General features: G+C 38.0%; 1 protein-coding gene across 2 annotated transcripts in view; it reads left to right on the plus strand.

Annotated features, from left to right (window-relative positions):
* Positions 1-13,821: 13,821 nt before the first annotated feature.
* LOC149218448 (uncharacterized) overlaps positions 13,822-25,695 on the plus strand; it is a 100,385-nt gene continuing 88,511 nt past the window's right edge. For both annotated transcript variants that reach the window (XM_089384047.1, XM_089384048.1), the window contains exon 1: positions 13,822-14,190. In XM_089384047.1, the coding sequence (XP_089240173.1) occupies positions 14,033-14,190 (158 nt within the window). In that variant the 5' untranslated portion in view covers positions 13,822-14,032. The remainder of the gene's footprint in view (positions 14,191-25,695) is intronic.

Here is a 25,695-nt window from a genome sequence, read left to right on the forward strand (position 1 = left end):
GATGATACAATGCAATTACTTAAACAAGGGCTTAACTGGACCCCTACTAACCATGACAAGCATTTCGCCAAACATATCACAGTTATGTAATCTACAAGTTTAAATAACATATCTGAGCATAAGGGTCTCATACTTATCTAAGAATCGCTAAGAAGCATTGATGCCTCAACACATTAGTTGCAGTTTCATCCGTTAGGCCATAGATACATTGTTTATTCATATGCAAGTAAAAACATGATGGGAGCCATACATAGCCACTATCATAATAAATATTTATAACCAGCATAATAACAACATAAATACCAAGGAAACAACAACCATATAATCCACATATAAAAAAAGTATAATACTCATGAGATAACAAGGAGAAATAACCTCATATCAATGATGCAAAAGCCAACTCGGTATGGGACTACCACGTTCCACCCGACCATAGACATGGTTGAGCCAAATCTCTCTTTAGCCAGTCACCCTCGTGCCATATTCCAAGCATGAATGTGGGATCTCATAAAATGCATCAATCAAAACCATCCAGGGCTTCTAGAGGCCAAACCACATCAACCCATCAAACAATGATTCCACCTCACGGTCGGACATCACAAAACCATCATCAGATTGGTCTCTACCCAAGCCTTCCAAGGCTCCAGAGCGTTTGTTCCAACCCAACTTCCAGGACTAGTAACTCAACCCATGGCTGCTGCCAAGCTCTAGAGCATTTGTCCAACCAAGGCTCCAGGACTAGTAACTCAACCCAAAGCTTTTCCGGGCTTCCAGAGCGTTTATCCAACCAGGGCTTCTAGGACTAGTAACTCAACCCACCAAGGGCTTCAAGAGCATTTGTCCAACCAAGGCTTCCAGAGTGTTTGTCGAACCAAGGCTCTAGGACTAATAACTCAACCCAAGCCATTACAGGGCTTCTAGAGCATTTTTCCAACCAAGTCTTCAAGAACTAATAACTCAACGCAAGCTAAAGGAAACATGAGAACCAACTAGAAAAACAAAGAAATGAACTCACAACACCATGGTTATCTAGGAAATGGCAAGGCTATGCAAATCATCTGTCAATCCAGGCAATCCTCCATGCCAAGATCATAACCAAGAAACCACATGCATGTGCCAAGCATGCCAAAACTAGTAAGGAAACCATACACGCAACTTGATACCCGCAAAGAAATCTAGTTGTAGTCGTTGGTCCTTTTCGTCATTGCTAAATATTTGCTTCCCTTTTCCTTCTTGCTTCAAATCCCAAGTATGCCACACTCCTCCAAGAGTGCTCCAAGAAACTCTAAGTATCCAAGAGTATGAGAGAGAGAGAGAGAGAGAATAGAAGAGAGCCCCACTAAAACTTGTCAAAAGCTTACCAACTGATCCTCAGAAGCCTTTTTATTAATGAGGCCTCTATTTTCTTCATTTTCCATTATTTTCCTTCATGTTCCTCCTCACATGCAACTTGTGACCTTTCACCTTCCTTTTCTCCTAATTTCCATTATTTCATAAATAAAATGCTAATTAATGCCTCTTTTCCATTGCCTTTGCCAATTTCCTTTAGCCATAATAAACCAAATGGACATCTACTAGGATGTTTTCCCCACCATTTAGCTTGGAATATGTGTCCCATGACCGTGGTCTTATATATTTTTACATGAATTTTTAATCAGGGCTGTTACATAACCCTCCCCCTTGGGAGAACACCGTCCTCGGTGTTCAATCATACCTATAACCAACAAGACCACTAAAAATAAAACATACTGCCCATGGAGCTTTATCACAGCTTTATAACTCAGCTCGTTGTAGTATTTACAATGACCATCTACTGAAAAATGACAAACATACAATTTACTGGAGCTTTATAACACAAGTCATTACGGTATGTACAATAATAACCACATATACACACATACACATTTACTTCACCCAACAAATGATCATACTATCTATGGAGCTTTATAAATCCAACTCGATACAATGTTTACAATAATACACACATATACATATATGCGCATTTGCTCAACCAACAAATAAAAGGATACAATGCATGCATCCACAACAAGGGAATCCAGAGGCTCACACGTCCACCATCAAAGTCATACCAGGATTCACCTCCTTCCCAGGAAATCCATAATCGATTACAAGGTCAAATCCTCCACCACTTGTCCTCTCAGTGAACAGTTACTGACTCATTGTTTGAGGGCACACTCCCAATGTGCATTTGATTTCATCTGGAAATGCTAATGGCCAAAACAGATCCATCCCTGACCTTCCCTTCTCTGCTACACAGTCCCTCAGGAAATCTGGTCACCCCTTTCGTGTAGTCACTCACCTTCCAAGTTCCCCAGCATCCCCTATCCCGGGTGATCCATCCCTTGGCAAGGATTCCTTGTATCAAAAGGTCAAAGAACCAAGGCATATACCTGCCTCAAAATCATCATACCGGTCATAGCATGCTCATGGAAATCAATAGACACTATTGGGTACCACTGTCCCACAATGGCTCTGCTCCTGAATGATTTACCAGCATAATGCTTCCAGTTCTAATTTCTTTTGTTGTTGTTGTTGTTAATGTTTGTCGTCAGTGTAAACCACCCAACCGGGCATTTCATGCTTTCCTGTACCAAGCACATAATTTTCATTAGATTTAAAATAAATTGAATTAACTTCAAATCATACCTCATTGGTGGCCCGTCAATAAGGTACTTGAAATTATGTTCACTTCTTATCACAACAAGTCAAACTAGTATCTTTGACCCAATCATCATGTATAAACATATCACATCATATTAGCTCAAAACATAACCATCATAGATCAAAATCATAAATCACATGTAACCATCATAAACCAGAATCATAGATCACATGTAAACATCATACACCATAATCATAAATCACATGTATAATAAAACTGAAATAAAATATTGCTAGTTATCCTTTAATCAATCTTTAGCTTCTACCTTTGTCCTTATTCTATACGCACACTGGATCGATTGCCACATTCGACAAACACCCAGTGCCTTCTCCTCAACCGTGTGCACATACATATAGTGTGCATCAAACACATACAACCACACACGACATACAAGACCGTGCAATACATGCACCTACACCTGACACACAACACATACGCCTACACCTAGTGTACAACAAAACATAATACATATACATACACAGAGTACAACACAATGAATACACATGTCACGATACCACGACTACACAATGCACATACATAGTACCACATGCTCGCAACACAACATATGCGATATGCACATAATACCACATGTACAACATGTACACAATACCACCTATACACCGCACCCCTTGCACAACGTGTACACAACATCACATGTACACGACACCACCTGCACAACGTGTACACAATGCCAGATGTACACCGCACCACTTGTACAACATGTACGCAATACCACATGTACACAACACCACTTGCACGACATGTACACGACACCACATGTACACAACGCCACATGCACGACATATACACAACACCACCTGCACACAACACCACATGTACGACATGTACACAACACCACTTGTATAATCACGCCCACAACACCATATGTACATAACACCACATGTACAACATGCACACAACACCATATGTACATAGAACTGCATATACATCATGTACATAGCACCCTGTGTACACAACACTACATATCCAACAAGCACACAACACCATATGCACATGACACCGCATATCCATCATGCGCACAATATGATATGTACACAACACCGCATATCCAACATGTAATTAACACCATCTATACCCAACATTTCTTATGCAATATTCACACAACACTATCTGTACCACCATGTACATAACATTGCATAAAAAACATCATTTACACACACTATACATACACCACACTGCATGCGCACAACATCACAGATGCAACATGTACAACATATACAACATATGCGCAACAATAGTACCACACATCCAAAACCACACTGTCTCTACCAAACAACCTTGCTTTCAGTGTCTCTCCTCCATCCATGCTTATCCTAGAATGCCGCGGATCTCACTGCTTTCATTCAACTGATGTATCCCTCAAAGTTACCTGTCATAACATAAACATAGGCATAATACAAGCATACAATATCAATTCATATCCACATGATACTGACCTCGTATATTTGTCATGACTACTCTCCCCACTTGATTCCCCATAAGACCAAGAACTTCGTCATGCCACTCACCTACATAAGCAATCATTCCTCCACAAGAATGATCCCTGACAACCCTGCCAGACAATGACATAGATACATGGATACATACATACATATGCATAAACATTAGCATAAAATAATCATGATCATGTTAGACAACGACATACATATACACATATATACATATAAATGTTAGCATTAAACAATCTGTCAGACAATGACACACATACACACATATATATACATATAAATATTAGCCTTAGTAATCATGATCCATGATGACCCTATCAGACATGACATACATACATACGTACATACATACATTCATGTGTAAACATATAGACATCAACATAATCATGATCACAACATATTACTAGATATCATAAGGTCAAGGTTAAGAGAACTCCATTTATGCGTGCAACACATGCACAACATTGAGAACAACAATTCCCAACATAGCCAAGGCATATGACGCCTAAAATCCATTCACCTTACCTTTCCCATGATTGTCCTGCCATCATTCATTTACACCAATGGACCCAACCAGTCCAACCGGTTGTCATATTCTTGCCTTCAACTACCCTTATACATGCACCGAGCTTCGTCCAGGTCTTAACTTACCTGTCAGGTACAACACAACTCCCCTCGAGCTCCATTAACTTCCTCCTCCCCAACCAATTTCCAAGACTCTAAAAACAATAAAGGCAAGACCGAGAAGCAAACAAGAAGAAAACCATGGAAAACCAACAACAATATGACACCACAAACAAAGTGGCATGGCCATGCACAAGACGCAAACAAAACTGCAATCAAGCACAACAAATCACCAAAAGACCAAAATCACAAGACTGACAATAGACACCATGACTCAATCCCCATGGTTCCCAGTGCTTCCAAAGGAAAGCTCAACCTGAGCCTTCTTTGAGATTTCATGGCAGCCTCTTTTCCATGCAATCCCTTACATCATACTGCCATCAACACATAATTGTCAGTGCATAAATAAACATAACAATACACTGGTTACCTTACCTTGTTGTGCCAAGCATGTTGCCTTGCAACTGAACACATCCACGCCATCTCTCAAGGGACTCCAATTCCTTTGACAAATCTAGCTATAACTAGACACCAGTTGTTATACCTGTCAAATACATGTCCATGAATATAGCACATATCCACATAATTTCAGACAAATTAGGGTTAAGAAGACTTCATGTATGCAAAGCACTCATTCATTTGGAATTGTAGTTTCCAAACATAGCCAAAGGAATTCTCACCTAATTCCTTTCTTTTACCTTTACCTTGCTGCAACTGAGTCTTACTATGCATCGTCACATCACCCAACTACTAGTTATATAAACACATCAATTGTTACCTTGTCACGCTAATGCCAAGCATGTTTCCTCATAGTCATGTCATAATCCATAGTCCACTCATAGTCATTAGACATAATGCTACAACTGTCACCTACTACACTAAAGTACATATCAACTATCTCAACACATATGTGTAAGCACAATCATCTTAAAACAAGATCATTTGAACACATACTCATAGTATACAATTCATCAAACATCTAAGAAAATTGCAAATATACCATGTTAAATTAATCAACTAGACAACATAATAGACACCAAACACTCAAACACCAAAAATACGACATAATCAAACAATCAAGCACCAAATATACGACATAATCAAACAATCAAGCACCAAATATACGACATAAGCAAACTCATACCTTAAAGTATCTTAGGGGAGGCTATCTTGTCTTCACAATCAAGCTAGATTAACATGTAATAACTTCACAACATATCAACTCAACCATAAATAACGTCACAATATCAATAATAGTAACTAGCTAACATGTTCACATCATAAACTCATAAATAATTTTCATTCATGCATAACAATCACTTATGCACCGTCAATCTAGATTAGTATGACATAATACCATAACATATGTTGACTCATACCTGAATGTCATAACCCTAACAATCTGCATAGACCAATCCAAATTAGCACGATACATATAACATCAATATCTTAATGTAATAACCTTAATCATCAAGTTTCTAACATATAACAACAACATGTTATATATCATGCTCGTCAACAACATATAACCTAATCATCAAGCTAACTACCATATAACAACAACAAGTTAACCTATAAAATACTCATCAACAACATATAACATAATCATCAAGTTAACTACCATATAACAACAACAAGTTAACCTATAACATACTCATCAACAACATATAACATAGTCATCAAATTAACTACCATATAACATCAACAAGTTAACTTATAACATACTCATCAACAACATATAACATAATCATGAAGTTATCTAACCTAAACAACAATAGCAATGCATACCACCACAGGTTACTAACATTCATGACTATCTGACACATGAGCATATGACTACACTAATTAACTAGTATCTATCATGTATGCAACCATAACATCAATAGAATGAAAGGCATACACCTAACCATAATGCATATAATAATTCTTAACCTATATACCTACATACCTAACATACAAACCTGTATGATGACATGCTCGTGCCTCGAGGTCCAATGCTGCAACTTCACTTTAATGATTTGCATCTCTTGCTCTATCTTAGCCAACACATTAGCATCATAACATATCGATATCATCATGATGACCTAATTAAATACAATGAACTCACAATGCATGTCTATCCTACCATACATGCTAACCATAACCATGACAATGCATGCATATAGACACCGACATGCATAACAATGCATATGCACCTTGTAGAAATTCCCACTGTAGATCAACATATTATGCAATATACTAAAGCAGAATACAAGATCTACTTCTACAACAAACTTGTGGAAGCTTAATCGAATTTGAGCAAGATCAAATAAAACACATATAACTGAGAATGAGAAAGCAATCCCACATGAACACAGAAGAATACTCTGGGGAAAGCCTCAGCTAAAAATCTCGATCTCTATATTATCATACAAGTGGAAATATGTTCGGATTACACAAAGCATTAGCTCACAAGCTATCCTGCTCTTAGTATAATCCCTCTGCTGCTCATAGACAGTCAAAGGCTTCTCACAAACCTTCTCCTCTGCCCTCCAAGCCTCCTATTTCCTTGCGCAGTTTCTCCTGGGGTCCAATGCTGCCACCTGTGTGAATTCACCTCTCACACTGCTCACTAAACTCAGAAGTAACTGTGCAATCCTGAAGGAGATAATTCCTTCTGCATGGATGAGTTTCCTATATAGGAAAAATCCTCCAACTGATAGTACATTGTCCCTTCCTCTGATCTCAACTGGGTCTCTGACTGAACTGACATGCATGAGTTATTTATGAGAGAATATTCAATTATTTGAAGTGCAGCAATTACATGCATGCATGCATTAACTAACTGAACTCACAATTAGTTCAACAAACTATTTGAACTAATCTAACTGGACTTAACTCAGTTAACTGAGCTAACTAATTACAACTCATCCTTATCTCTTTAACTAAGGGATAAATTCATCAATCAATGGGATAACTATTGCATGTCTTCACATAGACTTCATGTTTGATTTTCTCCAACTAATTAACTCAAGATGAATTAATTAATGATTTTACAAACAATTGCTAAGATCAAATTCGAATTTTACTTCTCAATTTTAGTTCAGGGACTAACTAAAATTAGAATCTATCCCGAAATACTATTTATAGCAATGCTATTTTTAGCATTTCCTTTTTTCATTCCTTGTTGCTATGTCCAACACTAGTACTTGGAATGCTATTTATAGAATTTCTATTTTTAGCATTTATTGTTGCCATTTTCAACACACCCATACACTTCTGACGACACATCCCACAACAATACCATCAACCTTCACATGGCGACATCACTAAAACCATGATCAACACCATGCAAATGCAACAAGCACATGGACTACAAGCATAAGGAACACATATGGAACCGACATGAATGCATGACCAACACACCGCCCATCTAGTGTAAGGGGTGAATCTGGCTCTGATATCACTCTGTAAAACCCTCCTCCCACATCTACCCAAGTAACCAGCCAACAAGAGTAAACATGTGATGACAAGTTACTATGATATGATTCGACCTCCTAAGTCACGTTAAGGAAGTGGAACCGATGGAAACACACCATACATACCTTCCACATCAACGACATGACTCCCATGAACCATCCCAGCCTCTCAAGTAACCAACCCCTGGTTTCCACTGAGTTTTTAGACCAATTATCCCCCGGACGCTCCCATGATATGGGCATGCCTAGGTCCAGAAGGCGTTGGACACTCCCATAGCATGGTATGCCAGCGTCCATGGACTATTTTGCTTAGTGTTGTGCCAACGTCCCCGAGATTTGGGCCACTTTTTCAAGCCCAGAGCCCAGGTCACTACCTAGAATTCAAAGATACCTTTAGAACAGAAAGATAATAATGGAATGATGATACAAATGCAATTACTTGAACAAGGGCTTGCTTAGAACCCTACTAGCCATGACAAGCATTTCATCAAACATATCACAATTATGTAATCTACAGGTTTAAACAACATATCTGAGCATAGTGGTCTCATACTTATATGAGAATCGCTAAGAAGCATTAATGCCTCAACACATTAGTTGTAGTTTCATCCATTAGGGCATAGATACATTGTTCTTTCATATTCAAGTAAAAACATGATGGGAGCCATACATAACCATTGTCATAATACATATTCATAACTAGCATAATAACAACAAAAATAACAAGGAAACAACAACCATATAATCCACATATAAAAAAAGTATAATACTCATGAGATAACAATGAGAAATAACCTCATATTAATGATGCAAAAGCCAACCCGGTATGAGACTACCACGTTCCACCCGACCATAGACATGGCTGAGCCAAATATCTCTTCAGCTAGTCACCCCCGTGCCATATTCCAAGCATGAATGTGGGATCTCATAAAACACATCAATCAAAACCATCAAGGGCTTCCAGAGGCTAAACCACCTCAACCCATTAAACAGTGATTCCACCTCATGGTCGAACATCACAAAACCATCACCAGATTGGTCTCTACCCAAGCCTTCGAAGGTTCCAGAGTGTTTGTTCCAACCCGGATTCTAGGGCTTGTAACTCAACCCACGATTGTTGTCGGGCTTTAGAGCATTTGTCCAACCAAGGTTCCAGGACTAGTAACTCAACCCACAACTTTTCTAGGCTTCTAGAGTGTTTGTCCAACCATGGCTTCTAAAGCGAACAAAGTTCCTTCTATAGATTAATTACTCTAGAAGACTTAGAATATAAAGATATCCATGAGGATACAAATATTATATATTAAATGTGTGAATAAGATGATGATACAATGAGAACGAGAGGCTTGCTTATATACCACGCAAGTGTCTCTTCACGGAGAGCCATGTCTCATTTAGACATGCCTTTTCAACCTGATTACTAATTAACTAATAATTATTTATGATTATTGTCATTTACATTATTTCCTATATATTTATTCATAACATTGCCTTCCTCCTTAGAAAGCTTTGTCCTCAAAGCTTGTTAATGAAAATGTTTGATCTCTTTTTTGGCTTCGAATGTGTTTCTGTCTCGGAACTGTCATCTTTGTCGATACATGTTGATATGATCTTCTAAGTGACAAACAAAATTGTCGCACCAAGAAGGGATCAGACCATCCTAGATTAATCTTCTATGTAATATTTTGATCACTGGAATTTTGCAACGACTTGTCATCATAGGATTGGATTGAGGTTACATCACTATTCTCTGGAACATTAGTTTGTTGTTTCTGGTCTGAATGGTCCTGATATGTAGCTTGGTTGAGTTGTCTACTCTTATGATTCGAATGTCAATAGAGAACTTTTATGGTTTGATATTCCTTTATTAAGTGTGTGGAATTTTTTTTATTTACTTCAGGTGATGATGTTGTTGAGTTGGTTACAAAACCTTCACTTGGGATGTTAATCATTTGAACTGCAACATCTAAGTGTGTCGTTTCTTCAACTGGCTTGTCTTCTTGAGTTGTCATATTCACTATATCGGTATTCGTTGTTTTTGCATCAACTTGAATTCCTACATTTGATGCTTCCTTCTTGATAAATTGTTGTACCTTGTTTTCTGATGACTTCTTATCCTTCTTAAGTTTCTTAATTTGAGTGAGTATACTTTGATTATGGTTTCTCATACGTAAAAGTTCTTTGATTTTTGATTTATCAACCTTATTTTTAGTGTTTTGAATTTTAAGCTTTTCATCTTTTAGATCTTTGATTTGTTCTAATAAATTTTTATTAAGGTTCTTTGAACGCAAGGTTTCCTCTTCTTGTTTTGATAGGTGCTTCTTGAGTTCTTTCTTTGTGACCTTAGTTTTCTTCACTTGTGCCAGTAATTTTTCGACGTGGTCCTTGAAACGAGATATTTCTTTGTCTTTTTCCATTCTTTCTTTGTAATATATATCCACAAGATTTTTATGTTCGTGTTCTAACACTTTCTTATTTCGCTGAATTTTGGCTATTTTGCCATTCTCTTGATCTTTTAGCTACACTTTCTCGGTACATTGGCTTACATCATTTTGTGGGAGTGATGATGGATGTTCAATTTGAAATATGGATTCCATTTTCTCTCTCCTCTTTAAAATGAGCATGTTGTCACTCAAGCATTGTCATCAATTGTTCTATATCTCTTGTGAATGATTGTTTTTGTTCATTACTTAGAGATTCCATATTTTTTTTATTTTTCTTAACTTCTTTTAACTTTGTATGGTTTTTATTTTTTATTTTTTAAGATTTACTCTATTTGTAATAGTTAATAATTTTGTCAATGATGCTTAACCAAAAAGCTTATATATTCTTTGTACGAGAGGCTCACTTCTCCAATATGTAACTATTTTCCTACTTTACTTTATAAAATATAACTTATATATATATATATATATATATTTTGTTGTTGTTTTTTGTTTTTGTTTTGTTTTTGTTTGTTTGTTTGTTTTTTTAATGTAACTTTCAAAAATTACGAATGACCCCACAGAGTGGGGAAGGTGTTGACTAGCGGTGATGTTTGACGAATGGATGCAAACGAAATGGCGAGGTTTACTGTGAACGAGACGATGATTGGTTGGGCGACAGATAAGGGTGTTGAGGCGTGAGTGGATAGGGACAACATGTAATGGACAGTGACAAGCTGACGGCGTGGCACGTTGCAGTGCAAAGATGGTCGGGATGAACAGGGTATGACGGTGGCAACAGGGTCATGGGATGGCTACGGTGTTTAAGCAAGTGGCAGAGGACAAATAGTGGCGGGGAGATAAACAGGCAAAGATTTTTGTGTATTGGTTCGTCAGAACCGCGGGAAAAGGGTGTCGGGAAGTTGTTGGAATGATGACTTCTCTAACTCGGCATGGAATAATGACGGTATGAGTTTATAAAACTCCTCGAGATTTGGATGTCGCGTTAGCCCGTTAACACTATCGGTGGTGTAAAAACCTTGCGTTCCTTTGAGATTTCACAATTGGTAGTAGCTTGACATCCTATGCCAGTGCAGTCGCGGTGGAGGTAAGTTTATATATATATATATAATTTTTTTTTGAATAATTCCTCTATATATATATATATATTTAAATCTTTTAAATGGCCAAAGGTCTGACAGTGAATCTGGTGGAATGGAGAATCTCCAAGATTGGCGAAATGCCTAGATCACGACAACAACAAGGTTGATGATAGGTTGACGGCCAAAGACCTGGTGATCAGCCAAATGTGTGAATATAAAGATATCCATGAGCATACAAATATTATATATTAAATGTGTGAATAAGATGATGATACAATGAGAACGAGAGACTTGCTTATATACCAAGCATGTGTCTCTTCATGGAGAGCCATGTCTCATTTAGACATGCCTCTTCAACCTAATTACTAATTAACTAATAATTATTTATGATTATTGTCATTTACAGTATTTCCTATATATTTATTCATAACAGCTTCCAGGACTAGTAACTCAACCCACCAAGGGCTTCGAGAATGTTTGTTCAACCAAGGTTTCCAGGACTAGTAACTCAACCCAAGTTGTTACATGGCTTCCAAAGTGTTTGTCTAAACAAGGCTTTAGGACTAATAACTCAACCCAAGCTATTACAGGGCTTCTAGAGCATTTGTCCAACCAAGGCTCCAAGAACTAATAACTCAACCTAAGCTAAAGGAAACACGAGAAACCAACCAAAATACAAAGAAATGAACCCACAACACCATGGCTATCCATGAAATGTCAAGGCTAGGCAAATCCACTATCAATATAGGCAATCCTCCATGCCAATGATAGATCATAACCAAGAAACCACATGCATGCCAAAACTAGGAAGGATACCATACATGCAAGTGCCATGCATGCCAAAACTAGCAAGGATACCATACATGCAGCTCAATACCTACAAAAATCCAAATGTAGATGTTGATCCTGCTCTTCCTTGCTAAATCTTTGCTTCCCTTTGCCTTCTTGCTCCAAATCCCAAGTATGCCACACTCCTCCAAGAGTGATCCAAGAAACTCTAGTGTCTAAGAGTATGAGAGAGAGAGAGAATCAAAGAGAGCTCCACCAAAATACTATCAAAAGCTTACCAACTCATCCTCATAAGCCTTTTTATTAATGAGACCTCTATTTTCTTCATTTTCCTCCTCACATGCAACTTGTGACCTTTCACCTTCCTTTTCTCCTACTTTCCATTATTTCATAAATCAAATACCAATTAATGCTTCTTTGCCTTTTCCAAAGCCTTTGCCATTGCTTTTGCCAATTTCCTTTAGCCATAATAAATCAAATGAACACCCACTAGGATGTTTTGCCCACCATTCAGCGTGGAATACGTGTCCCATGACTGTGGTCTTACATATTTTTACATGAATTTTTAACGAGGGTTGTTACATTTTGAAGGGAAGAAAGAAGAAAGTGCAAGTGATGTGTTCATAGTTGAAGACACTTATGCCACCTATGCACATGTTGAAGTACACGAATGAGTATGGATGATTGAATCTTACAACTCCTATCACTTATACATTTAACAACACCCCACTTTAATGATACAACTACGTCTACACATTTTTAAATATTAAAATATACAAAAATGGTTGAGTTTGACACCTACAATCACTTATACATTTAACAATATATATATATCACAACCTCCTCTACTACATCTTCCCACCATATATCCATTATCACTTAACCCAATAAACAATTCTTTTAATATATTATCCTCCCTTCACTATTCAAAAACCATCCCACAGAAAACTCCCCTATGTTTATCTTTAGGTTACAAAACCATCTTGATGCACTTAACCATCCTCTCTCCCACTTTAGGGATATTGCTAATTGTACTTAAAGTTAATTAACTCTTTGTCCTGAAAAAATACGAAATAATTAGGCTCCAATTCAATTGAATAGTTTATGAATATATTTAAGAAAAAATACAAAATAATTGGACTCCAAATCAATTGACTGAAAGATTAAAGCAATATTTTTGAAAAAACTAAATCATTTAATTGTTGGCTAGATTTCAAAATAAATTATTCAACTGTTATTCGTCTAACGGAGACCCTGCGGCAGATTGTATGCATAAGTCTTTTGCCGGGATTTGAATTTTGGGAATTTTGCGAGGATTTGGTTCTGCAATTGGTTTTCGTTTATTTGGATTTGCTTAATTTTACGAGGGTTTGATTCTGTGATCGGTTTTCTTTTGCAAAGGAGGATTCGGACTAGAGCGGGATCTTGTTATGTGCTCCCTGCTGTTGGTGGTGTGCGGGAGAATTGTAAGCAGAAACGACATATGATGAACAGAGATAAAATGAATGGAGAACGGCTTCGACGAGAACCCGCTGGAGTTAATCATTTTGATGACCTTCCCGACGATGTACTGATTTCTGTCCTCGCCAAGTTCAGCACTAGTGCAAAATACGCAGCAGAATATGTGAATGTTTTATTAACGTAAGTTGAAATTAAATTCTACAGTTTTTGAAGTATGGGTTTTTTCTCATTAAAAGAATTGTGTTCCAAATTTTGGGCTTCTGTAGATTAGGATGCCTAACTACCGGTGCTTCACCAATTTTCGTTTTGATAGTTAAATGCTATCTGCTGACTCTTATCCCAGACAAACTCAATTCTACTTTTAGTCAAAGCACGCAATGGTGGTGCACTACTGGAAAAATGAGGAATACGTTTTCCAAATTTAGAACTTAATTAAACTAAAAAAGAGTACATCAAAGCTTCTCCCTGGTGGGCTAGCCCGCCCAGTGGGAAACCAGGCTTGTCATGGAGTGGCAGTGTCCAAAACTGCAGCTGAAAAGACTTATTCAGACCCCTGCCCAGTGGGAAATCAGGCCCTGCTTAGCCCAAAAAGGATAAACTTGGTGCAATGCTGCGTATAAACTTGAAAATCAAAGAGTTCTGGCTATGCAGAGCTCTGTCTCTGGCTGTCAAAAAGAGACAATAGAAGGGATAAAAACATAACTGAACTTCATCATCAGTGACCTGGAGAAGATGTACTTTCCTCATTTTCCGAGGCTGGAATTGGAGCGTCATCCCTCACTGCTGAGGCTGGAGCCATCTCGACACCTATGTGTTGAGGCCCGAGGGCTTGGCCATATCCTGATCAGATCTGTAACCTTGAAGGTGAATGAGTACTGGATGTACTGTGCGAGATTTCACCTCTCTTCTTGCTTGCAATCTCATGGTGCTCTAGACTATTTTGATCTAAGAGCGGTTGAGGAGGTCTGGTTTCTTGCTCGCAAATGCAAGAAACCAATTCACTTTCCAACTCATCAGTGCAATTAGCTGAAGTGGCGAACTAGAATTTGCATTTGCGAGCATCTTGCAATTCTATGCCCTTCTACAACGATGCCAATGGGTAAGGCACGGGATGCGCATAAGTTTGCAGCCCCTTTTTCTTAACCAAAACCTTAGAAATTAGGTTCTTTTGACTTCCTAGATCAGTAGTGGCATTCACCACAGACTTCTTTATCTGAATTTTCACATACAAGAGCTTTTTCTTTCCTCCATGTTCTGTATCAATGGGGAAGTAAAAAAATCCCAATGGAACTCACAGCAGATTTAAATTAAAAAAATTAAGACCTTTAAACTGTCTTTGTGCTTGTATATTATGGGTTGTTTGTTTGTTTAATTTGTGAACATCATCAACAACAATATATATATGCAATAACACAACCTAGGCATTTTTAATTGGAGAAGAAACTCTAGAATGGCATTAAGAACGCTACGTCCATTTACAATGCTACTAGTTTGTCCTATATTCATGATCGAATCTCATACAAAGTTCTTCAACAATCTCAGTATTGATTTGGATGGCTTAGAGATAGTTTGAGTTCATACAACCAAGATCTCTCTCACTAATTCCTTTATAGACTTTAATATTGAACTCATTACTATCCTTTTACGAGGTTCTAGTGTGCCTAACACATTGTTGCTATTGTCTTTGGGCTTTCAATCAATGCACCTTTTATCCACTAAACCAATTAAATTTTCCAACAATCTCCTCTTTGTCTAAGCACTAGTTCTTCTTAACAACCCCACTTCACCAACTCATACAAGTTGAGAGAGAACTTAAGTTCCCATTCTTTGACTGGTTGATTCCCATCAACTTATCCATCATTTATTTTTTCCTATATCATGTGGCTTCTTAAAGAATTAGTTGCTGATTAGTTTGTCTTCTCAACTGCTTCTAGGTTGTGCACTAACTTGCTACATGCCTCCCACACACCAATGTCCCATTGTCTTCCCAAGTTTCGAGGATAGGGTCTTAATTTTTGGCAACTAGGGAGAAATTCCCTAGCACTCTCTTGTCTTCGAAATATTATTTCTATATGAATTTAATTGTGATCATCATGTCGGCTTTGGAGGGAAATTCTTTTCTTTTGAAAAATTCAAAATCCAAAGTCTAAGGTCGGCTTCAAGGTCGTCTCATCCAAGGGTCATGACCCTTCACTCTTGAAAACAACTATATACATCCATTATGATGTCCGTAAAGGGTAATTCGCAAGGAATGTTTTTCTTTGAGATCCTTGCATTGATTTGAGGTACTTCGCATGGCCCTAATGATTGAAATTTTCCAATGGCATGTCGTGGCTTTGAGATTTTCAACTATACCTTTCTCTCTGCAATTTTCGCTTGGAATAGATCTCATATGCACAGAGGTCTCGCTATTCTTACATGACAGAGGTCTTGCTTTCACATTGCACCTCTGTCTCGGCATAGTAACCATGCTCTATATGGATTGCACCTTGTTCTATGGAATTGCATCACGAGCACAGCCACTGTAATTGCATAGCATTATATGGAGTTTCGCTGCTTTATAATATGGTTTTGTTATGGCTTAGTCTCTTGTTTGATACAACGATATATGATGGCTTTGTCTCTCTCTTGGTTGAATAATATACGATGACACCATCTCTTTGCTCTAATTGCACAATAATATAGTCTTGGCTCCAAGAATATGGTATGTGTATGTGAACGATTTCGCACAAATAGTATGGTTGGTTATTTTCAGTGCATCTATGTATGATCCCGACATCGCACTATGGTATGGTCATCCCTTATGCAATGTATGTATGTATGGTTCTTCTTCGAATATGTATAGTTCCTTTGTAGTTCTTATGACATCACAGAGATATGACATTATATATATATATATATATCTTTTGTTTTTTTTTATTCTTTGAACTATGAGTTTCCTATATAGGAAAAATCCTCCAACTGATAGTACATTGTCCCTTCCTCTGATCTCAACTGGGTCTCTGACTGAACTGACATGCATGAGTTATTTATGAGAGAATATTCAATTATCTGAAGTACAGCAATTACATGCATGCATGCATTAACTAACTGAACTCACAATTAGTTCAACAAATTATTTGAACTAATCTAACTGGACTTAACTCAGTTAACTGAGCTAACTAATTACAACTCATCCTTATCTCTTTAACTAAGGGATAAATTCCTCAATCAATGGGATAACTGTTGCATGTCTTCACATAGACTTCATGTTTGATTTTCTCCAACTAATTAACTCAAGATGAATTAATTAATTATTTTACAAACAACTGCTAAGATCAAATTCGAATTTTACTTCTCAATTTTAGTTCAGGGACTAACTAAAATTAGAATCTATCCCGAAATACTATTTATAGCAATGCTATTTTTAGCATTTTCTTTTTTCATTCCTTGTTGCTATGTCCAACACTAGTACTTGGAATGCTATTTATAGAATTTCTATTTTTAGCATTTATTGTTGCCATTTTCAACACACCCATACACTTCTCACGACACATCCCATAACAATACCATCAACCTTCACATGGCGAAATCACTAAAACCATGATCAACACCATGCAAATGCAACAAGCACATGGACTACAAGCATAAGGAACACATATGGAACCGACATGAATGCATGACCAACACACCGCCCATCTAGTGTAAGGGGTGAATCTGGCTCTGATACCACTCTGTAAAACCCTCCTCCCACATCTACCCAAGTAACCGGCCAACAGGAGTAAACATGTGATGACAAGTTACTATGATATGATTCGACCTCCTAAGTCACGTTAAGGAAGTGGAACCGATGGAAACACACCATACATACCTTCTACATTAACGACATGACTCCCATGAACCATCCCAACCTCTCAAGTAACCAACCCCTGGTTTCCACTGAGTTTTTAGACCAATTATCCCCCGGACGCTCCCATGATATGGGCATGCCTAGGTCCAGAAGGCGTTGGACGCTCCCATAGCATGGTATGCCAGCGTCCATGGACTATTTTGCTTAGTGTTGTGCCAACGTCCCCGGGATTTGGGCTACTTTTTCAAGCCTAGAGCCCAGGTCACTACCCAGAATTCAAAGATACCTTCAGAACAGAAAGATAACAATGGAATGATGATACAAATGCAATTACTTGAACAAGGGCTTGCTTAGAACCCTACTAGCCATGACAAGCATTTCATCAAACATATCACAATTATGTAATCTACAGGTTTAAACAACATATCTGAGCATAGTGGTCTCATACTTATCTGAGAATCAGTAAGAAGCATTAATGCCTCAACACATTAGCTGTAGTTTCATCCATTAGGGCATAGATACATTGTTCTTTCATATTCAAGTAAAAACATGATGGGAGCCATACATAACCATTGTCATAATACATATTCATAACTAGCATAATAACAACAAAAATAACAAGGAAACAACAACCATATAATCCACATATAAGAAAAGTATAATACTCATGAGATAACAAGGAGAAATAACCTCATATTAATGATGCAAAAGCCAACCCGGTATGAGACTACCATGTTCCACCCGACCATAGACATGGCTGAGCCAAATATATCTTCAGCTAGTCACCCCCGTGCCATATTTCAAGCATGAATGCGGGATCTCATAAAACACATCAATCAAAACCATCAAGGGCTTCCAGAGGCTAAACCACCTCAACCCATTAAACAGTGATTCCACCTCATGGTCGAACATCAAAAAACCATCACCAGATTGGTCTCTACCCAAGCCTTCGAAGGTTCCAGAGCATTTGTTCCAACCCGGATTCTAGGGCTTGTAACTCAACCCACGATTGTTGTCGGGCTTTAGAGCATTTGTCCAACCAAGGTTCCAGGACTAGTAACTCAACCCACAACTTTTCCGGGCTTCTAGAGTGTTTGTCCAACCATGGCTTCTAAAGCGAACAAAGTTCCTTCTATAGATTAATTACTCTAGAAGACTTGGAATATAAAGATATCCATGAGGATACAAATATTATATATTAAATGTGTGAATAAGATGATGATACAATGAGAACGAGAGGCTTGCTTATATACCACGCAAGTGTCTCTTCACGGAGAGCCATGTCTCATTTAGACATGCCTCTTCAACCTAATTACTAATTAACTAATAATTATTTATGATTATTGTCATTTACATTATTTCCTATATATTTATTCATAACATTGCCTTCCTCCTTAGAAAGCTTTGTCCTCAAAGCTTGTTAATGAAAATGTTTGATCTCTTTTTTGGCTTCGAATGTGTTTTTGTCTCGGAACTGTCATCTTTGTCGATACATGTTGATATGATCTTCTAAGTGACAAACAAAACTGTCTCACCAAGAAGGGATCAGACCATCCTAGATTAATCTTCTATGTAATATTTTGATCACTGGAATTTTGCAACGACTTGTCATCATAGGATTGGATTGAGGTTACATCACTATTCTCTGGAACATTAGTTTGTTGTTTCTGGTCTGAATGGTCCTGATACGTAGCTTGGTTGGGTTGTCTACTCTTATGATTCGAATGTCAATAGAGAACTTTTATGGTTTGATATTCCTTTATTAAGTGTGTGGAATTTTTTTTATTTACTTCAGGTGATGATGTTGTTGAGTTGGTTACAAAACCTTCACTTGGGATGTTAATCATTTGAACTGCAACATCTAAGTGTGTCGTTTCTTCCACTGGCTTGTCTTCTTGAGTTGTCATATTCACTATATTGGTATTCGTTGTTTTTTCGTCAACTTGAATTCCTACATTTGATGCTTCCTTCTTGATAAATTGTTGTACCTTGTTTTCTAATGACTTCTTATCCTTCTTAAGTTTCTTAATTTGAGTGAGTATACTTTGATTATGGTTTCTCATATGTAAAAGTTCTTTGATTTTTGATTTATCAACCTTATTTTCAGTGTTTTGAATTTTAAGCTTTTCATCTTTTAGATCTTTGATTTGTTCTAATAAATTTTTATTAAGGTTCTTTGAACGCAAGGTTTCCTCTTCTTGTTCTGATAGGTGCTTCTTGAGTTCTTTCTTTGTGACCTTAGTTTTCTTCACTTGTGCCAGTAATTTTTTGACGTGGTCCTTGAAACGAGATATTTCTTTGTCTTTTTCCGTTCTTTCTTTGTAATGTATATCCACAAGATTTTTATGTTCGTGTTCTAACGCTTTCTTATTTCGTTGAAGTTTGGCTATTTTGCCATTCTCTTGATCTTTTAGCTGCACTTTCTCGGTACACTGGCTTACATCATTTTGTGGGAGTGATGATGGATGTTCAATTTGAAATATGGATTCCATTTTCTCTCTCCTCTTTAAAATGAGCATGTTGTCACTCAAGCATTGTCATCAATTGTTCTATATCTCTTGAGAATGATTGTTTTTGTTCATTACTTAGAGATTCCATATTTTTATTTTTATTTTTCTTAACTTCTTTTAACTTTGTATGGTTTTTATTTTTTATTTTTTAAGATTTACCCTATTTGTAATAGTTAATAATTTTGTCAATGATGCTTAACCAAAAAGCTTACATATTCTTTGTATGAGAGGCTCACTTCTCCAATATGTAACTGTTTTCCTACTTTACTTTATAAAATATAACTATATATATATATATAACTATCTATCTATATATATATATATATATATATATATTGTTGTTGTTTTTTGTTTTTGTTTTTATTTTGTTTGTTTGTTTGTTTTTTAATGTAACTTTCAAAAATTACGAATGACCCCACAGAGTGGGGAAGGTGTTGACTAGCAGTGATGTTTGACGAATGGATGCAAACGAAACGGCGAGGTTTACTGCGAACGAGACGATGATTGGTTGGGCGACAGATAAGGGTGTTGAGGCGTGAGTGGACAGGGACAACATGTAACGGACAGTGACAAGTTGACGGCGTGGCACGTTGTAGTGCAAAGATGGTCGGGATGAACAGGGTATGACGGTGGCAACAGGGTCATGGGATGGCTACGGTGTTTAAGCAAGTGGCAGAGGACAAATAGTGGCGGGGAGATAAACAGGCAAAGATTTTTGTGTATTGGTTCGTCAGAACCGCGGGAAAAGGGTGTCGGGAAGTTGTTGGAATGATGACTTCTCTAACTCGGCATGGAATAATGACGGTATGAGTTTATAAAACTCCTCGAGATTTGGATGTCGCGTTAGCCCGTTAACACTATCGGTGGTGTAAAAACCTTGCGTTCCTTTGAGATTTACAATTGGTAGCAGCTTGACATCCTATGCCAGTGCAGTCGTGGTGGAGGTAAGTTTATATATATATATATTTTTTTTTGAATAATTCCTCTATATATATATTTTTTAAATCTTTTAAATGGCCAAAGGTCTGACAATGAATCTGGTGGAATGGAGAATCTCCAAGATTGGCAAAATGCCTAGATCATGACGACAACAAGGTTGATGATAGGTTGACGGCCAAAGACCTGGTGATCAGCCAAATGTGTGAATATAAAGATATCCATGAGCATACAAATATTATATATTAAATGTGTGAATAAGATGATGATACAATGAGAACGAGAGACTTGCTTATATACCAAGCATGTGTCTCTTCATGGAGAGCCATGTCTCATTTAGACATGCCTCTTCAACCTAATTACTAATTAACTAATAATTATTTATGATTATTGTCATTTACAGTATTTCCTATATATTTATTCATAACAGCTTCTAGGACTAGTAACTCAACCCACCAAGGGCTTCGAGAGTGTTTGTTCAACTAAGGTTTCCAGGACTAGTAACTCAACCCAAGCTGTTACATGGCTTCCAAAGTGTTTGCCTAAACAAGGCTTTAGGACTAATAACTCAACCCAAGCTATTACAGGGCTTCTAGAGCATTTGTCCAACCAAGGCTCCAAGAACTAATAACTCAACCTAAGCTAAAGGAAACACGAGAAACCAACCAAAAAACAAAGAAATGAACCCACAACACCATGGCTATCCATAAAATGGCAAGGCTAGGCAAATCCACTATCAATATAGGCAATCCTCCATGCCAATGATAGATCATAACCAAGAAACCACATGCATGCCAAAACTAGGAAGGATACCATACATGCAAGTGCCATGCATGCCAAAACTAGCAAGGATACCATACATGCAAGTGCCATGCATGCCAAAACTAGCAAGGATACCATACATGCACCTCAATACCTACAAAAATCCAAATGTAGATGTCGATCCTTGTTAAAATTGGACAAATAGGTCCAAACTCCATGTTCTGATGCTTAGATTAAGAGGCTAATATTTTTGTTGGATTCCTCTTTCTGAGAGGTGTAAAATCCATATAAAAATAGTCTTAATCCGATGAGCAGAACTTATATTTTGAATTTATTATTCTTAATAAATTATATGTGCAAGGTCAGCCAGTTTTGTAATGTAGGCTCACATGCCCAACAGATGTGTCACACACCCTCATTGATGTATATATATACAGGAAAAGTTGGAGAGAATTTGAACACAACACAACTCACATCTTCCTCTCTCATCCTAAAAGTACGAGCTACCTGGAGGACGAATTTCAGCCACACGTAGGAAGGACGAAGAGGATCTTTCTGCTGCTAGGGTTTCGCAGAAGTTTGACTTGGGTTGACTCATCTACTGGTTGGAGGGTTGTTGTGACACATGCTGGGCTGGCTGACCAAAGGAGACTTTGCTGGTTGAAGCATCCTGTTGACCGCCGAAACGAACACATACATTTTTCTTGTTTCTGATTTGTCTTCTGTAAGATCTGCTTATATGTTCTATCTGCATTTTGCTTATCTACTTGTATGATTGCTGTGAGAAAAAGTGAAATTGCTCTTAGCATAGAACATCTACAAAACTTTACATGGTATCAGAGCTGAGGTGAAGACAAACTCACTTCAAGTGATCTCCTCTCCACGTCTTGGGTTTTGGAGAAGGAGATACACTATGGATTAAGCTGGTCTAGTATGATGATGCCCTAATGGAGAACGCAGTCATGGATCCGCAGGCAATGGAGATGTATTCATTTATGAATTAAGAAGCGGGTATATGAAGCCGCAGGGATAAAAGTAGCCACAACAAAGTATATGGAACCACAGTCAATCAATACGCTGTTCATGAAGAAATATAATACGCTGTTCATGGAGACCTAGCCGCAGTCATAACCACAGTCTAGTATGGAAGAAACCATGGTTATCTAAAGTCCTAGCCACAGTCTTAATAATACTCTAGACGCAGTCAATGGATGCCCTAATTTGCTGTCAAAGTGAGGCCTCAATATGCTGTCCAGGAAACCTTATATGCTGATGACTGATGCACAGGTCCTGGAGATACTTACATGCAGATAATGGAGACACATTTATATGGTGTTCATGGTTACGTTCATATTCTGGGTATACATGATATTTATACGGTCAACGTGATGCCCTAACACAGGGCAGAGTTCTACACGCAGTTAGACTATACATGAACGCAGCATAATCTATGTATTGGGTCAACATATGAAGCTGCAGTCAAACGCAACATTATCATATGTTCTGGGCTCTCGGCATACTTGAAGGGATGTAGCTGCAGTGGAAGAGACGTATTATACGCATTCATGGATGTACGCAGTCATGGAAAGGTCCCAGGATCTAGCTGCTGTCATAATAGTGTCTAGCCACAGTCGAAGAGTTCTGGCCGCAAAGGAAACCTGTAGCTGCCAAGAGGATGGCACCTTAAGAATACGCTGGCCCAAGGGTGATGCCCTAGCCGCAGTGAAAAACGCAGCAAAGGAAAAGTACGCAGCCACTATACGCAAAATGAAAAGATACGTTGTCATCTATACACACAGCAATCTCTAATCCGTTGGCAATGGAGACCTATACGCACATAAAATACTCTATACGTTGTCATGCATATACGTAAGATCAGGAAGATTTATACGCTGGAGACTTACACGCTAAAGAATTACACGCTAGAGACTTACATGCTGTAAAGGTAAACTCAGTCATGGTTGCATATACGCTGGGCATTATATATACGTTGTTCAATACGTTGTGTATGAGTTCATATGTATACGCAGCAAATAGTAATACAGTCATACGCATAGCATCTGAACACATCAAATGACAATACAGTCATACGTTTTCATGTCATTTGAACACAGTCGTATACATGGAACGCAGTCACTGGAATGCATACATGTAAACGCAGTCATATAAGAACATGTTCATATATACACGCAGTCATATGAGGGATATGGAACCAAGTTCATATATGGAATATGGAACCACGTTCATATGATCTATATAGTATAAGGAACACAGCGTAATGAATGCAGTCAAGGCAGCTAGGTAAGGAACACGCTGTAGTGAACACATAACATAAAGGGTCTATACACACCTTGAAGAATCATACACGTTGTTCACATGCTGAGAAACCCTATAGACCTGTCAACACTGTAATAGAAGAGACCTGTTAACACAAAAAAAAAAGTAGAGAAAAGCTCGGATGAGGGTACAATATTGTCTTGGTATATAAATCTCGGTGGCATACCTATAGCAGCCCAATCACAATGAACAGCAGTGATAGAACTGTAACTCTCGGCATACTATCTCAGCAGAACCGTGTTGATGGAATGAGTTTCCATGATGCATAGTATTTAGATATATGATCTTAATTTGAATATATACATGCAGGTGGACTTCATGTATATTTATACGCAGGTAGGTGACTTCATGAATATATATATACACAGGTGGACTTCATGACTGTATATACGTTGAGCAGTCACGCTGGGCAATCATGGGTATATATTCGCTGAGCAGTGTTGATATGATGCATGGGCAACATGAAGCTTGATATGATGCATGGGCAACATAAAGCTTGATTTGATGCATGGGTAACATGAAGCAATAAGATCATGGACATGGGCAGCATGAGATTATGGAAATGAAGGGCAGCATGATGATGGATAAGATCATGGACATGAGCAACGTGATTAGTGAAGTATGGTGCAGTACTGCTGTGTACATTCAAAACCGATGCCCTCATTCCGCTTTGGACTCCAAAACTCCCGAAGAGGTTTTCTCTGGTAAGAAACCTGATGTCTCACATTTTAGAATTTTTGGATGTCCTGTCTATTTTCATGTGCCGAAAGAAAAGAGAAGTAAGCTGGATGCTACTGGGAAGAAAGGAATGTTTGTGGGCTACAGTGAGACTTCTAAGGCATATAGAGTCTATGTACCTGGTCAAAGGGAAGTAGAGATAAGCCATGATGTCACTTTTGACGAAGATGCTTCCCTGAAGAAAGTAGTAGATCTTCCTAGATCTGAAGAAAATCATGAAGAAAGACCTGGAAATCTGGAAGAACCCCAGGATGAGACTATGCCTGATGTTGAAGGGCCAATGGACCCTATTGATCCTTCCCCTTCTCTAGGAAAGAGGCCATCATGGCTCAGGGACACCCTCGAAGATGCTGAGGGTCATGCTGCCCCAAGGGGAACATTCCGAGAAAGCAAGGAGCCGTGTAGATACCAAGGGTATCTAGCTGCCATAAGTACTATTATACAATCTGAACCTGGATCTTTTGAGGAAGCCATCAAGCATCAAGTCTGGAAGGATGCTATGCATGAAGAATATGAGGCTCTTATGAAGAATGATGTTTGGGATGTGGTCCCGAGACCGAAGGACAAATCTGT

Source organism: Pinus tabuliformis, chromosome Q, assembly GCF_031772625.1.
Source record: "Pinus tabuliformis cultivar Carrire ecotype Pingquan chromosome Q, CPIR1, whole genome shotgun sequence".
In the NCBI taxonomy this organism is placed as follows: domain Eukaryota; kingdom Viridiplantae; phylum Streptophyta; class Pinopsida; order Pinales; family Pinaceae; genus Pinus; species Pinus tabuliformis.